Genomic DNA, 15,926 nt, shown 5'->3' on the forward strand with positions numbered 1-15,926 from the left:
CAGCGGAATTTTGAGTTGGGTCCTCCTGCACTTGCCCAACGTTTTCTTTCCTCTCTCTGGTGCTCAGGCACGCTCTCTCTTCAAGCCTAAGCGAGGGCCGAGATTTGTAACTGAGAAACCCAACTTTGCGTCTATCAAACTGAGACAGACAGGTGTTGTCCCCCATATGGTCAGCCGCGCTTGCCTCTTGTTTCCTATTTCCTTTTTCCTATTTCCCTCGCTGCTGCCAAGTTTCTGATTATGGATGTTGTCGCTTGGCGCAGCGCCTCCTAAGCCCGTCAGCCAGCCAGCCCATCATCGTAAACGCGGAGTGCGAGTCGATTGCAACACTATACTTGGAGAGATGGAGCTTCATTCGTGCGTCTACTGTTGATCGCGGCTCGAGCTTCGAGGCTACAAGGACTTGGCACAAGATCTTGCCGGCCTGTCAAAGTCAATTATAGAAACAGCGGTGGCGTGGCAGGGGCGCGCCATAAATGAAGCAAAGATAGACGCTGCCGGACCGTCCATGATCGCAAATCTGAGTTCCGCGGGGCCATTCCAGCTGGGTCGGAAGCTGCCATCCGATGTCGCTCCTGAACTACGCTGTCCGCCTCCCCCAATCAACGTCGAACCTTGCTGCGCACTTTCGAATGAATCTAGCCCTCGCCAGGGTCCTGTTGTTTGCACATGCTCGAGATTCCGGAGCAATGTCGTTCCCGGCGCCTCGCGACGCTTGATAGATACTCCCTTTTGGCAACAAAGGGGTGTGTCGAGATCCGATGATGAGCATGCAAACCGACGATAACTATCCATGAAAATCAAATTCATTCCCCGCATGGACGCAGTCCATCCTCGCTCGTCATACCGCTTCGGCTCCGTGTCCAGCTCCTACTCCTACAGTATCGAGAGCAGCCGTCTTCTCTCCCTGCGCACCGAGCCCCCTCGCTCCGACAAATGTTTATATCTGACCCCCATACACACACAACATCCGCACGACGTCATGTTGTCACGCACCACGTTTTCATTCTCCGCGCCCTCTCCCCCTCGCCCTCGCAAGTGTGCTCGTCGCTCGTCACTCGTCACATGGTCCAAGCCCGCTCACAAACCACGCGGTCAGGAATATCCTTAGCCTCAAATCCAACCCTACGTCGCAATTCCGTCGGGAACAAGACACAGCCCAGCTCCGACAAAGGCATGAATACGAAACCGATATGCGAACATTGCAATATGCGAAACAACGATAGAAACAAAACCACGAGAATTAATGATCAATGAACACCGAGGGAGCGCTTGCTAGCTCGATGTCCTGAGTTATGTAGTAAGTAAGTGTGTGAATGAGTGAGTGAGAGACAGCTACGACAGCGACAGCCTCTCAGCAACCTTGCTCAGCGTCTCTGCCGTCTCCTGATCCCTCTGCTTGCGATCACGATCCTCCTCTTGATCCATCCCCATCTGCTGTGAATGCGTGAGTGGATGCGCTCCTGTCAAATGCGCCATCATAGTCTTGGACTGCTGCTGCTGCTGCTGCTGCTGCTGAGGCGCTTCAAAGTGACGTGACGTGAGCACCGAACTGCCCAACGGCGAAGACGAGTATGGCGTGTGGTGAGGCGAGCCCGTGCTAACCAGCGGCGGAGTGCTGGCTCGAGCAATGCTGCCCCCCGCACCTCCCATCGGCTGCTGCGACGGTGTCTTGCGTGCCGACGTCGACTTTCTCGACAGCGGACGCGACTCGGGCAGCACACTCGTCGTCCCAGACGCTGACCCCGACGACAAGGACAAGGCTGTGCCTTCCATCATCGGCTGCTGTTGCTGTGTGGCGTTGGCCGCAGATGACTCTGCGTTGGCGCTGCTCACCTGTGTCGGTGTGAACCCCAGCTGCGACAGCGTCGCGCACACGTCCATCTTCTCCAGCGGCTTGGCCAAGACCGCATCAAACAGCGAGCCAGCAGCATCGATCGGTTCGCCACGGTCAAACGAAGCCAGGGCAACGATCGGTGTCGAGGAATTGACGTTTCGCGTCGACTTGACCATCCGTGTCACATCCTGTCCTCCTACGATCGGCAACGTCACGTCGATGAACATGACCGCAAACTTGTGATCGCCCATCGCAAGTCGCACTGCCTCAGCACCGTCGCGCACCACCGTGCATCGACATCCGAGCTTGACCAGCATCGTCTCGAGCATTCGCAGTGCGATCGGATTGTCCTCGGCGATCAGACAGGCAATCTCGTCTGAACTGCTGGTGCCTCCGGCCGAGACAGGAGCTAGAGGCGCAAATGCGTTGGTTGGCGACGACGAGGCGGTAGCCGATGCGCTCGCTGTACCGCCAGTAGCAGCATTCGCCGTCGAGCGAGACGGCTTTCTGGAGCTATCCTGCTGTTGCTGCACCTGCGTCTGCGCCTGTACTGGCGACTGCTGCTGCCAATGAGACGGAAGTGCGGGGCGATCAAGAAGGCTCGCAGACTTGGTGCGCAGCCGTGACGGCATCGAATTGCGTCGTTCCCCTCCACTCGAAGCCTCCACCAGCTGCTGTCGGCGTCGGTCGACGATCCCAATGGGCATCGCAGCCGAAGGCGAAGGGAACGATCGACCGGCGTTGCCACCAGCCACACTACCATCCGGTGTCGTTGCAGAGATTGCTCCTGCCAACGACGCTGGCGCTTCCGACGTGCGTCGACGATGTGCCGAGGTGATGGCCTGCGCTGCTGGCGACGTGGGCGCGGGTGACCGCGACGGCGTCGATCCGTGCGACGATGCACTCTGAGCGGGCGAAGGTGGTCCAGCCAGCGTCTGCGAGTGAACACGCTGTGCCGGTCTACCTTTTGCCGAGAAGCTGCGATGACGCGCGTGGATGGCCGACTGCTCCAGCGCCTTGGCCAACGCTGGCATCTGCTCCTCCCTCATCTTGCGGATCACCTCGTCATTAGCCTGTTTGAGAACGGGCAAGTTCTTGTAGCTGAAATTGCCAAAGTCCTCGTTCTGCGTCAAGCTCTGCGACGCCAACGCCCTTTCCAGACGCGAACGCATCCTCGAAGGTGGCAGACCCGTCTGCACAAATTTGTTGCCCTCGATGGCGCGAGCGAACTCACTCGTGCTATGAACAGGCTCGTCGTCAAAGTCCTGGTGACTGGCTCCGCGCAGGTCGAAGTAGTCGGTCGACTCGGGATCCGTTACCTGCGGCACAAACGGACCAGGCTCGGCTGTGACATTGTCCCAGTCTACGCCTTTGAAGAAGGGATGGCTCTTGATCTCTTCCGGTCCGCCCGAGCCGAGGCGCTGCTTGGGATCCGTGCACATGAGCGACTCCATCAGATCGCGCGCCTCCGGCGTTACCTCGACCGAGTCCTCTTCCCAATCGATGCGGCGCGACAGGATGTTGTCAAACACCTTTTCTGGCGTCTCGGCGTGGAAAGGCGGTACGCCGTACAGAAACTCGTAGAGGATTACACCGAGCGCCCACCAATCGACGGCAAAGTCGTCCATACCGATACCGAGAATGCTCTCTGGCGCCAGATAGTCTGGTGTGCCGACCAACCGCTTGGGGATGCTCGAGGCTCCCTCGCCCGAGGAAGGACCCAGGCTGTCACTGAGAAGAGACTGAGGACCAAAGAGGTTGCCCGGGCTATCGATGCGTGCAGAAGGCAGAGGCTTGGGAACGCTGCGATGAGTGTCAGACTCACCCGAGTCGCTCGCATCGGTGGAGGAGCTGACGATGCGGCCTCGCTGTGGACCTGCAAAGAACGACTGGTTGCGCATCATGCCGCCCAGACCGGGCGTCCTCGGCGAAAAGGAGGCGGCCGTGTCGCCGGCGGTGGTGCCCGCAGGTGTCGAGACAGTCTGGTGGCGCGCTTCCGATGCAAACGAGGCGGCCGAGCTCGGCAAAGATCCGCTGTTGGAGTCCAGCCTAGAAGCTTGGGCAGCGAAGGCACCGGCGGTTGAGGAAGAAGTCGCGACTTGACGCGTCTGACGTCCGAGGAGACCAATCTTGGAGAGACCAAAGTCGGTGAGCTTGAGGTGGCCCTTCTGATCGATAAGCAGATTGTCCGGCTTGAGATCTCGATGCACCACACCTTTCGAGTGCAAGTGCTGCAGTCCGATCACCACTTCGGCAATGTACTGCCGCGCCCACTCCTCCGACAACCCTCCCAGCACCTTGCAGAGCGACGCGCAATCCCCGCCAGGCAGATACTCCATGACCAGGTACAAGAACTCTGCGCTCTGGAACGTAAAGAAGAGCTTGACCACAAACGGAGACTGGTTCTGCGTCATGAGAATCATGCGTTCGGCCTTGACGTTGGTGATCTGATTCTTGGCGATCATGTCTGACTTTTTGAGCACCTTGATCGCGTAGTAGTCGCCGGTCGTGCGCTTCTTGGCGAGGAAGACGCTGCCGAACGCACCTTTGCTGATCGGCTTGAGAATGTCAAAGTCCTTGATCGACGATGCCGTCGGCCGGGACGAAGGAGCTGCAGGAGGGATTCTTGGAGAGAGTGGCATCGAGCCGGCCATCGGGCTCTTGTGCGAGACGCTGAATTTGCGATTGTGTCGATGCGACACACCCAGCGATTCCCCGTAGAGGTGAGGTGAGAGCGGCGGTGTGCCTGATAGACCGTCCGAGATGAGAGGCAGGTGAGAGGATCGCCGAGGACGGCTGGATGAACGACGCTGCGGTGGTCCAGCAGCCGGCACCGAGAGCGCTGTCGCATTCGCGCCGCTTACAGATCGCGGCGCGAGCAAGTCGCTCGACGGAGGCGGTGCCAGGCTTGCGGCGCCACGAGGAATCGGGATGGGTGCGAGATGCGACGAGCCTCCCATCTTGTCGTCGACTGCTGGAATGTCGTCCTCATCTGGTGTTGCGCCGCCTGCCGCCGAGAAGGGGGCAGAAGGAGGAGCTGGCAGGTCTCGGTCATCTTGTTCCATGAGCATCGATCCCGAGAGCAACCCGTCCTCGACGTCGTCATCGTCGTCTTCCTCCTCTGCCTCGGCCTCGTTGTCGGCAAGGGAAGCCAGGCGGCTGTGTGAGCTTTTTTCCCGAACGAGCGAGTCTGGCGTGTGAGGAGCGAGATGCGACGACAGACCCAGAGAGGAAGACGCGCCGAATCCTTCCGCAGATAAGCCTCTTGAGGAGCTGGAACTTCGCTGCATCGCAACGGCGGTGGCCATCGACGGCCCGATACTTGCTAATTGCGAGTCGCCTTGGTCCGTAGCACCTAGCTGCGCCTGCGGAACTTCGAGACCTAGTCCCGTGCCCGTGTCGCCGGCCTCGTCTACACGGTCGTCAGAACCAGAATCAGAGGCCGACGCCGACGATCCACGCGAGCTGCCAGAACCTTCGTCCGCTTCCGACAGTGCTGCGAGCGCAGCCTCAACTCGCTCCTCCCATTCTTGTCGCACCGTCTCGACGTAGACGATGGTGTTGAGCATGCGGTTGACGGCGCTGAGCTTGCTTCGCATAGCGGTTTCGACATCCACCATCAGCAGATCCAAGGCCGTGTCTTCGAGTGCCGGGCGTCGCCACTGCTGGACGGTGACCACCTTGTTCTCCGAGGTGGGAGAGAGGAGGCGTTGCTTCTCGATGGGCTCATTGGCAAACTCGTCCTTGATCGCCGGTGTCGAGATGTCACAAGCCGTCTGCAGCACCTCGACGGCTGCATCGAGAGCGCGCAGGTGCTGCTTGCGCACGAAGGCGGGAGCGGGTTGGCGCTGCGAGATGGAGCGGTTGAGGCCCTCGAGCGCTGAGGGTGGCTGGTTCGATGCAGGAGGCGTAGTGATCGCCACACCGCGGTACTCCAACGGCTGCTCAGCGTTGTTACCCGTGAAGCTCTCGAGACGGTTGTGCAAATCCTGGATGGCCCTACGCAGCTCGCGGAGACCCTCGTTGCATTCGCCGATCTCCATATCGAGTCGGTGCGTCTCGTTGCAGATCTCGCTGTGCTTCTCGAAAAACCAGGCGGGAATGTCTCGCTCGCAGATGCGGCAAAGCACTGGCTCGACCGAGATGGAAGCGACCTGGGCCAACGCAGCAGTGGGCTCGTCCAGCACGGCTCCGATTGCACGTGCGCCTTTGGCGACACCGACGTCAGGCAGCTGGTCTTCGCGTTCAGGCGGTCCGGTGGCTTTGAAGACCCACATCGAGTGCGACGAGTTCCCGGTCTGTCGGTCGATCATGAGCATGCCTTTGCCTTCCATTTCTTGAAAGTAAACCGCATCGCTGCTGTCGGATGACGAGGCCGAGGAGGAAGACGAGCTGGCGAGCGACTTTTCCACTCGAAGACGGAAGACGGCTTCCACCGTATGCGACTGGTTGGCGGCAAGCTGCCGAGAGGCTTCAGCAAACACGTCACCGTCGCCAGGGGCCAGCAAGTCCTCGATCGGGGTGTCGTACAGCTCGGCAGGATCCGAGCCGAGCACCGTCTTCCATGCAGGACTCAGGTAGAGAAGGCGCTGGTCATCCATGCTCAATTCCATGAGCACGTTGATGCCGGCTGATCGGAAGTTCTGCGAGACTTGCTGCGATGCTGGCTTGATGCTTTCAGATGCTGCATCGAACTGGTCGGCCAAGTCCTGATCTTGCTCCTCCATCTGCTCCTCCGAAACGGCGACTGTGTCCGATCTCCTGTCGCGCTCTGTGCTAGACTGGCGATGCGGAATCTGACCAGCGCGATCGACAATGGTCATGTCGCCGTCCGCATCCGCATCTTCGAAGTCTGCGTCGGTGGGAGGGGCGGACCCAGTAGCGTCCTTGGTAGGCGAAGAGCTTCTTTGCACGACGTCTTGAGCTGGTTCCATATCTCGCCTCATCAGACCGGAAGCAGGCGAGTTGGTGCCGCTGGTCGAGCCGCGAGTGATGGTCGTGACGTCGATGGGTGCCACAGAGAAGGCACGAGCTCGAGTGGGACTGCTCGCCGTCGAAGGCAGCCAGAAGGCTGGTGACTTACCAGGATCTTGTTCGGCCGTCTCAGCTGACACGTCGCCGCCACCGTGGCCGCCGAGAATGAAGCGGATCGGCTCAGCATCCTGCTCGTCATCGTCGTTGAAGTTCCAGAAGCCTTTCTCAGCCTCCCACCATTCGACGACACGGCTAAGCCCAGCTACAGCAAGCAGAATCTGAATGAACCAGCCACGGCCTGCCCACTCTGGGTGCTCGTCCCAGAAGCGACCGATGCTCTGGACGCGAGCGATGAGCTGAGAGCACGAACCAGGGCGTGCGATGAGCGAGTTGATGGAGACATCGAGCACCTCCATCGCCACAGCCACCAGCTCTTCTAACGGCTGCACCCACGGCTGAGGACCGGGCTCCTCGTTTGGCAGCGCACGTGTTCTGCGCGAGGGAGACAGGCGGGGCGATCCAGACGAAGCTGAGACGGCCGAGGCCAACATCGCACTGGGCATGGGCGAGTGCGCGCGCGAGGTGGAACGCGAGTTGGACAACGAACGACCTGCCGAGCGGCTGATCGATTGAGCGCGGCTGAGCGGATTGAGGTTGGACGGCTTGGCTGGATTCGCCGAAGCGGTGCTGACAGTGCGCGGGGAGGTTGCCGTGGCAGCTGCAAGGTTGACGGGCGGCGGAGCGGGCAGCTTGTATTCGCGCGCAGACCGCACTGCTGCTGCTTCTCGCAGTCCACCGAGGGTCGGTGAGGTGAAAAGCGAGCCTGACGGAGAGCGCGAGTGCGACTCAGTGTCCGGATCGACTGCGATGGCGTTGCCGTCGACTTCTTTGTGATGCGTGGCGCTGGCTGCAGTGCCAGTGATGGCAGCAGCGGCAGCAGCAGCACCCGCAGAGAACGACGAGGAGTCGCTCGTACCACGTGACATGGAGACAGATCTTGACACCGACGCTGTCGTCCTTGCCGCCTCTTCACCCTCCTCGACTCCCAACGAAGCCGACACGCCGGCTTCAGCATCATCTGCATCATTGACGAAGACTTCTTCCAGATCTTCTACATCGCGATCGTCATCCATGACGCTGTGTCGGCCTTCATCTTCCTGTCGCTCGAGCTCGAGCTCGACGTAATTGTTGATGGCACCCACGATGCGACGCAGCTCTCGATCACAGCTCTCCTTGGAAGCGAGAAGGCGATGGCGAATGTGTTGACGAATCGAGTTGATGGTTATAGCTTTGGATGCAGCTCGGGCTCTAGCGGCAGCACGGCCCTCGTTGTCCGATCCGAGGTTGGCGTCGCGATCCCCTACCTCGTCCTGCGAAAGCTTGTGCGAAACACTCGGACTTGGATCCCACGCTTTCGACAGCTGCAACGACGATGTGCGTGGCGTGACGGCGTGCTGCGGTGCAGGTTGGGCTTCGAGCGACCTGCTGACTTCCTTTGCGCTGCCGGTGCTGTCCTGAGATCGTGCAGAGACGGGCGGCTTGGTTGGGCTGCTCAGCTTGGACGAATTCGAGGGTGACTTGCCTTTGCCAATCTTGTCAAACTCCTCGGCATCAAAGGTAGAGAGACCCTTCTCGAGCTGGAGCGATAGCTTGGGCTGGTGACGTCGTCGGCCGCCGTCTTTGCTGCCACTGCTGGCAGTCAGATGCGTCTCTTGGCTCAGTTGAGAGGAGGCAGACTTGGGCTGCTCCAAGCCTGAGGGTTCCTCTTGCACCGTCACAAAGCTGGCGTCGGCACCCGGTGAGACGGATCTACGGTCGCTGTGGTCGCCGGAGCCTTCCATCTCGTCCTGCTGCTCTCGCCTGCCAGCTTCCTTGTCCTTGCCCAGATTCTGCGCCGATGTGCTCGGGCGCAGCGTTCGGACCGAGTCAGACCCACTCATCGCGGTGTTGGCTGTCTGCGAGCGCACATGACGGCCAAAACCGCTCTGCACCTGTGTGACCAGCGTGGGTGATGGCATCGCAATGGCGGGATTCGTCATCGACGACGAAGACAATGGTGCCGCACGCGGACCATCGCGGCGAGTGTGGTTGAAGCCAGGCTGACGGGCGGATGCAGCCGAAGGACTCTGATACAGAGACTGGGAGAGGGCAGCTACCGAGCCGGTGCGGGAAGCAGAATCGTTGGCGCGCGGAGAAGCGGTGGTCATGGGTTTGGACCAACCCTCACCCGCTGGAACGGTGAAGCCCGACTTGACGGCGCTCCACCACGCCTCGATCTTGCCACCGAGATGCTTGCGGCGCCCGCGCCCAGCAGCGTGTGCGTGCACCTGCGCTGAGTCAGATCCAACTGCACTGCTGTATGATGCGGACGGCGTGACCCGGCTCGTGATGGGCGAGAGCGAGAGGTTCTTGGTTTTGTCCGTGCCCAACCGCTTGACAGGTGAGTAGTGGGGTTTAGGAGGACCAGAAGGGGAGGAGAGCGCGCCTTGACCGGCTTGACGCTGGGACAGTTCGGCACTGGCGAGCGAAAAGCTGCGCTGCTGGCTCAAGCCTTGTCGAGTCGACTGCCGCGAAAATGCTTCCGGTCTGCGAGCGGGACCCAGGTGCGCCGACTTGGATGCACGAAGCGCGCTAGACGGAGCATGATTGGCGTCGTTGTTGAGACTCAGCGCGGCAAGAGACGCTTCCACTTCTTCTGCATCAATGGCATCTTGCTCCGTGTCAGCAGGTTCGGCGGTCTGCAGCCTTTGCCGGCTGAGAGGATCCGACACGGAGCGCTGTCCATCGGCTGGCTGCTTTTGCAGAGCAGAGACACGTCCGTTGTCGGCCGCCTCGCTGCCAGATCTGCGTGGAGGAGAGGACATGGGCGTATCTGCTGCTTCCTTCGTAGATGCAGAGCGTTTGGTATCAGAAGTAGCGGCCGCATCGGTTTCTGCCCCTGTCTTGCCGGCTGCCTGCGCCTCAGCCTCCTCGCGCTCGGACCGCAGCTTGGCTTCCTTCATTTTGCGATACTCGTCGAGCCAATCGACCCATTCGAACTCGGCAAATGCGGAAGACTCGAGTCCTCGCGAGCTATCCTCCTCCTCGTCCAGTTGCGATTCGATGCTGTCGTTGGAGTCGGCTGTTGAACCGCGACGCGTCGGCAAGGGAGCTCCAGGGATGCCTGAATCCCTCTGCAGGCCAATAGTCGTGCCTCTGCGAGCCAGACTCGTCTGTCCTGACGACAGGGGAACGTCGGCCTGTTTTTGTTCGAATCGATTCTGCGATGGCCATGCCGTCTCCACACCTGCCGAGTCCTTGCGATACCCCGATTGCTGTGGGCCGAGGCGCGAAAGATTCTGCGCTCGCCACTTTTGCATCTTGGCATTGCGACTTTGGACGATGATGCGAGCGTACTCGTCGGTGCCAGACATCGACGGGTAGGCAGCTGCAGGCGAGATGGCGCCAGGAGCCAAGAGCGCCGCATCGCTTGGTCGATGCAAGCGTCGAGAGGGTCCAGGGACGGCGAGCAAGGCGTTCGAGCCCACCGAGGTGGATAGATTGCCCTGCGTCAGCCTTCTTCGACTCGACGGCGCAGCATCGGATGCGAGAGACGCCTTCCCGTGTGTATCCTGCGTGGAGGCGATCCAAGGTGCTGGCTTGTCCTCGCCTGGATGCTTGTCATCACCATCGCCTCCATCGCCACCACCTGGAGCTTCTTGCAAACTGTCAAACAGCTCTTGGGCTCCCCACGACATGTGCTGTGTAGCTGATCGACTGGGTGAAAGGATCGGACGTCGTTCGGCGGTCGGACTCGTTCGAGCGGACGACGTGCTTAGAGAAAGCAGAGGCGAATAGGCGCTCGTACTGGCTGGCAGTCCGGCACGCCGCGAGGCGCTGCTGGGAACATCAAGAAGATCAGATGAGGGTGGTACGACGGTGGGAGACCTAGATCCTAAAATAGCAGAGCCTGGCAGACTCGCAGGTGGTCCATAGTTGCGGCTGACGGGGATCGAGACCGATAGAGGCTGGCCGCGGCTGTCATGGCCGGGCATGGCGATCTCATCCGTTCTGAGGTGCTCCATGGCGGGCGAGGCGTGTCCCGAAGCATCAGAGTCTTCCGCGCCGGACGAGTATTCATACGCCAAGGGCGAGTTGCTGCGCGTGGCATTGGGTGTCTGTGGCACGTTGAGGCGAGTACTGGGAGTGGATGGTGGAGCAGCGTCTGAGGTGAGTCCAAGGCCGAGACCATGGCCTTGGTTAGGGCCGCCCATGGTCAATGGGCTCGGCTGCTGAGTGTTTGAGCTCGATGCCGCCGTCCACTTGCTCAAAGGCGACTCGATGGACAAGGTGGACGCGCTCTTGGGCATGGTGCGTGGCGACGGCGACGGCGGTACAAAGAGGTCTCCCGCCAAGCGCACAGCTGTCGGCACACGTTGCAAGCGGATGGCGTCGGCAAGACCGATGGACCCAGCATTCTTACCCGATGGGCTCGGTCCTGGTGAACTCGAATGTGCGTCGAGCGCTGCCGTCTGCGCGGATGCAGGCGCACCGGAAGAAGAAGGTAATCCCAGCGTCTGGCTGCGAACTCGCGATCTTGTCTGACTAGGTGAAGCTGCACCGACTGGCTCGAACCTTAGGCTGTCTTCATCTTCAATGACCTGAGAGTCTCGCCTGCGATGCTGAGACGCTCTAGCAGCAAGGGATGAGCTGTAGGGAACCGACGAAGGGCCAACTCCAGAGCTCGACAACGAGGAGGCAGCACCGCCTTGCGTGCCCGATGAGCTGACGCTGCTGGAACGGTGAGAAGCGGACGTGGCAGGAATGGGGACGGGAAGTGGGATGCTGGGGCTGCCTGATTCGATGGCGGCGACCAGGTTAGGATCCACACCATCGGGACCTCCCACGGGCGAGATGGCGCCTTCACCTAGCAAGACCCCACCGAGGGAGCGGGCGCGTCGATGCATGCTCGAGTTGAGCGACGACGAGGTCATGCGCCTGCGACGCGCCGAATGCATGATGGCGCTGCCTCCGCCTGTGACGGTGGAAGGTGTATTGTTGGCAGATCCGCTAAAGCTGGATGGTGCAAAGGCGCCTGAACCGGTTCGACTACCACGTGTTTCCCAGCCGATCGTAGGCGAGCCGGAGTGGAACGAGCTCGAGGCTGGCAGACCGGACGTCGTCGATGAGAACGACGATGATGCGCCAAACGAAAGTGGAGAAGGGTTGGAAGGGATGCCGAGTCCTAGGGACGAGTCGTCCTTGCGCTTGCCCATCGCTGGACGATCGACAGGCTCGAGGACAGGCGAGCCAACGGCGCCTCCTCCAACGCGGCGTGGAAGAGGGGGAGGTCCCATGGACCCGCTCGAGCTCGAGACGGACGACTTGCGCGTCAAGTTGGAGCCAGTGGTCGCGAAATCATCCGAAGCTACTGAGGATACGTCGTCATCTGCTGTTGCTGCTGCTGCTGCCGCCGCATTGATGCTTTGGAAGGGCGAGTGACGCGAAGGTGTTCGTTTCAGCTTGGATGCTCCAGTGACGGCTCTGTGGAGTGGGTTGGAAGCAGATCGATCGCGATCTAGTCGTAGCGACGTTTTGGCGAGAGGCGATGTACCAGCGAGGTCGGCTGCCGATCCTGTTGTACTGGCGGTGTCTTTGCGTACAGCTGATTGCTGCTCAAGGCTCATACGGTGCATAGGTTCGTCTACCGTGTCGGGTGCAGCCGAATCGGATGTTGCTTGCCTGAGCTCTCGACGGCCAGGCTGGGAAGAAGTGGATGAGACGGAGGAAGGCGAGGTGGGCGAGAGAGATTGGGTATGGCTCCCCTGAGAAGAGGACGCCGAGCCGTACGTGCGTCGAATTGCCGTGGCTGATGTTGGTGGTGATACTGCTGGTTCCGAATTGGAACGATTCGTGTCGCTGCCCTTTGGCGCGTTGTTGGATGACGAGGGAGTGCGACCGCCATTGTCGTTGAGCATGTCGTCATCGTTAATATCGTCGTCATTGGGCAGAATGGATGCAAAGGCGAGCGGACTCGAAAAGGACGGCGCCGTGTCGAACGACATTCTCTTGGAAGAGCTGCGAGTCAGCGCCTTGAGAGCGGCTGAAGGTGGACTGAGGGAGAAGCCGAGCGGTGGAGGGCTGCTCAACGAAGGGGCAGCTGGCGGAGGCGATGTGCTTGCATGAGCGGAGGTAGTGTTGCCAGTGGTAGAGATGGGAGGCTGCGAGACGTCGTGGGTTGGATGCGTGGGAGATGAGCTCTTGCCAGCTGCAGCAGAGAAGCCCTCAGCGGATGACGAGGGCGATGATGAGGATGTATGAGGCGCTGCCGCAGTTGATGTATAGGGTTCGCTAGATGTGACGCGCGAATGCTTGAAAGTGCGTGTTGGAGAGGGAGATTGATCCGAGCGGCTGTGTTTGCCTGCAGCTGAGCCCGAGGAGGAGGAGAGCGAAGAAGGGCCACCCAGCTCGACGATGCTGTGCAAGCTGTTGCTTCTGTCCGAGGTGGATCTGGCTGCGGTGCTGAGCGGAGACGAAGCGGAAGGGCTGAGGTTGGAAGGAGAAGGCGAAGACTTAGGATCGTAAGCGTCGTCGTCGCCGAGAAAAGAGGAGGGGGGGCCGCTCTTTCGTGACCTGTCGTCGTTGCTCGGGCTGGTTTTGGTGCGAGCTGCTGGGCTGAAGGGATCTGTGAACTGCGTCGCTGAGACTGTCGCGTGTGATGAGCAACAAAGCAAAGTAGGGTGAGCAGAGAGACGTGCGATCGCAGTGTGCCGACGGGTGGAAAGGTGTAGTGTGATCGTCGGTCGAGCGTCAGAATGTTGCGTAGGTGTGCGTCAAGAGGGGGAGAGTGCGCGAGTCGGCAATGAGTGAAGGGGAAAACAGGTCGGAGCGTTTGACGAAGCGAGGTTGGGTCGAGAACATCAAAAAGCGAGCGAGGAAAAAGCGTAGTCAAGGGTCGTGTGGAAGACAGGTCGTGCAGCGAGGCGTTGGATTATTTTTAGCGAGGGTGAAGGTGAAGAAGCAGCAGCAAACACCAGGGAAGGCGCGTGGTTGTGAGAGAATTTTGGTGTCGGGAAACGCGGGCGAGGGGGAGTCGGAGTTGAAGTCAATGCAACAACACCAAGGGTCGCAAAGGGCGACGTCAGCAAAGCAACAGGAGAGGAACGCCCAAGCATTGTGTCGTCGACAGTCAACAGGGTCGGAAGTAGCCGAAAGTGAAACACAAAGCCAAAGTCGAGCAGAGCCAGGGCCGTGTGCGTCAAGATGGACCGGTTCAGTGGCGCAAACGAAGACAAAGTCGGCAGCAGGTCCGATGAAAAATCGCGCGGGACGCCAGCCAAAATGGTTTGCGGAGTTGCAATCCAAGGTCGGAAGATGGGCCGGCCGCAACGGCGCATCACCAGAATGGCACGAGGCAAGCAAAGTGGACAACAAACAGCGTTTGCATGTCAATGATGTTGGCGACCGGGTATGAGAGTTGGAGAAGGCGGAGATCGGATATGTCGCAGCAAGCCAAGCAATCATGAATCGCAAATTGGTTGCCAGGGTCCAAATGGACAGAGACAGAGCAACGCATGAACCAAGCGGCAATGGAAAGCGCCAGGTAACATTGTTGTCGTGAACCAGGGAGGTCGAGAGCGCAGCCCATTCAGCCAATGGTGACAGAAAAATGGAGGAGCAGGAGCAGCAATAGCCATCGTTCAGCAGCAAGAGCGGTTGCGGTTCGGGGTGCAAAGCCACGTGAGAATCGTCGGAGGTCGAAAGCAAAAGCGACAAACAACAAATCGTTGACAAGAGCAGGCATTCCCAAATCGACGGACGAGGTTCGGAGCAGCCGGCGATGTGACGCGAACCCGAGCAGGTCGAAGCAGGGCGATGCAATGCAGGAGAACGCGATGGAGAGTCGAATAGCATCGGAAGGTAAGGTATGGAGAAACGTCGGGTGCAGATCCGAAGCAAAGGTAGAGTCAATCGCAAGAGGTTGGCAGGAGGAGCGTTATTGCAGGGTTGCGGGAAGAAGAGCGACGTGAGAGTGTAATAAAGGAGAGATGGTTGAAGCTGGGTCAGTGAACTGTGACTACGGAGCGTGAGCTTCGGGCCGTCCTGCAACTGCCCATAGGGCCACAAGTGCAAGCCTGAATGTGCTGAACATGCTGATTGGGTCTTGATCTTTCGGCAACCTTCGTCCTCCTCGCTTCCTGTTCTCTTTCACCATCTCCTTCCTGGTCGCGTATTGCTTTCGACAGCAGCGATACGGTCCTGTCCGACGATTCTGGCATCCAACGACGCTGGCCAAGGTGTGCTCCACTTACCAAAGGTATCTACGCTGATCTGGCTTCGAGCAGCCGCCTTGCTGGAGGAGCTCGAGTTGGATGTCGGTAACGGTGAAGACACAGCAGTCGGGTTGGCATCCTCCTCTTCCACGTCAAACAGGTTGCGACTGCCACGTTCGCCCAAAGATTCACGATGCGAGCCGCTGCCAAGGGACGAGACGCGCGTGTTGCTAGCTCTACGCCCACCACCACCACCACCGCTGCCGCTGCTGAATGAGCCTCCATCGATGCTGACATCGTCATCAAGGTCAAAGATACCGGCGGTACTCGAGAGACGCGAAGTTCTGCGAACGTCCGATGAAGACGCCTGCGAGCTTGCCGAGAGCGAGGCATTGCGACTGTCTTGGCCTTCAGCGCTGTCACCTGGTGCAGAGCTGAACGAAGACATGGTGGTCGGATACTGGCGGTATGTTCAGCGCGGCTGCTTCTGCTCGAGGAGCTAGAGAGAGCTCTTGGCGTAGACTGCGGAGCCGTGCAGCTCGCCCGAAGCTTGGTCTATAGCTTCAGCATTCACAGGAAAGCGCGTAAGAACTTTGAGCGAGGTGGGCACGAGCTGTGGTGGTTGCACGATATCTGTTGCCGGCAGAGAAGCGGGAAGGTCGGTCGGTGCGTGGTGTCGTTCGTATTGGGGCAGTGACGAAAGCTAAGCTCGGTCGAGGCGATAGATGACGAATATGTTCCCGTGCTATAATGATGGAGTGTTGAGGTTAAGCAAGTAGAAAGAGAATCGATTGTGAGGAAGGAGAATGTAGGTGAGGGCGAAGACTTGGTGGAGAGAGCGACAGCGACGATGCGACGATACG

General features: G+C 59.7%; 1 protein-coding gene across 1 annotated transcript; it reads right to left on the reverse strand.

The window, feature by feature from the left end:
* Positions 1-1,335: 1,335 nt before the first annotated feature.
* EX895_004280 (uncharacterized protein) lies at positions 1,336-15,511 on the reverse strand (the record flags this gene model as incomplete). The annotated part of the gene is made up of 2 exons (XM_029884876.1): positions 1,336-13,496; positions 15,103-15,511. 2 exons carry the CDS (start codon positions 15,509-15,511, stop codon positions 1,336-1,338), a joined length of 12,570 nt encoding a protein of 4,189 aa, XP_029738626.1.
* Between the last annotated feature and the right edge of the window lie 415 nt (positions 15,512-15,926).

Source organism: Sporisorium graminicola, chromosome SGRAM_3 (genome assembly GCF_005498985.1).
Source record: "Sporisorium graminicola strain CBS 10092 chromosome SGRAM_3, whole genome shotgun sequence".
Classification (NCBI taxonomy): domain Eukaryota; kingdom Fungi; phylum Basidiomycota; class Ustilaginomycetes; order Ustilaginales; family Ustilaginaceae; genus Sporisorium; species Sporisorium graminicola.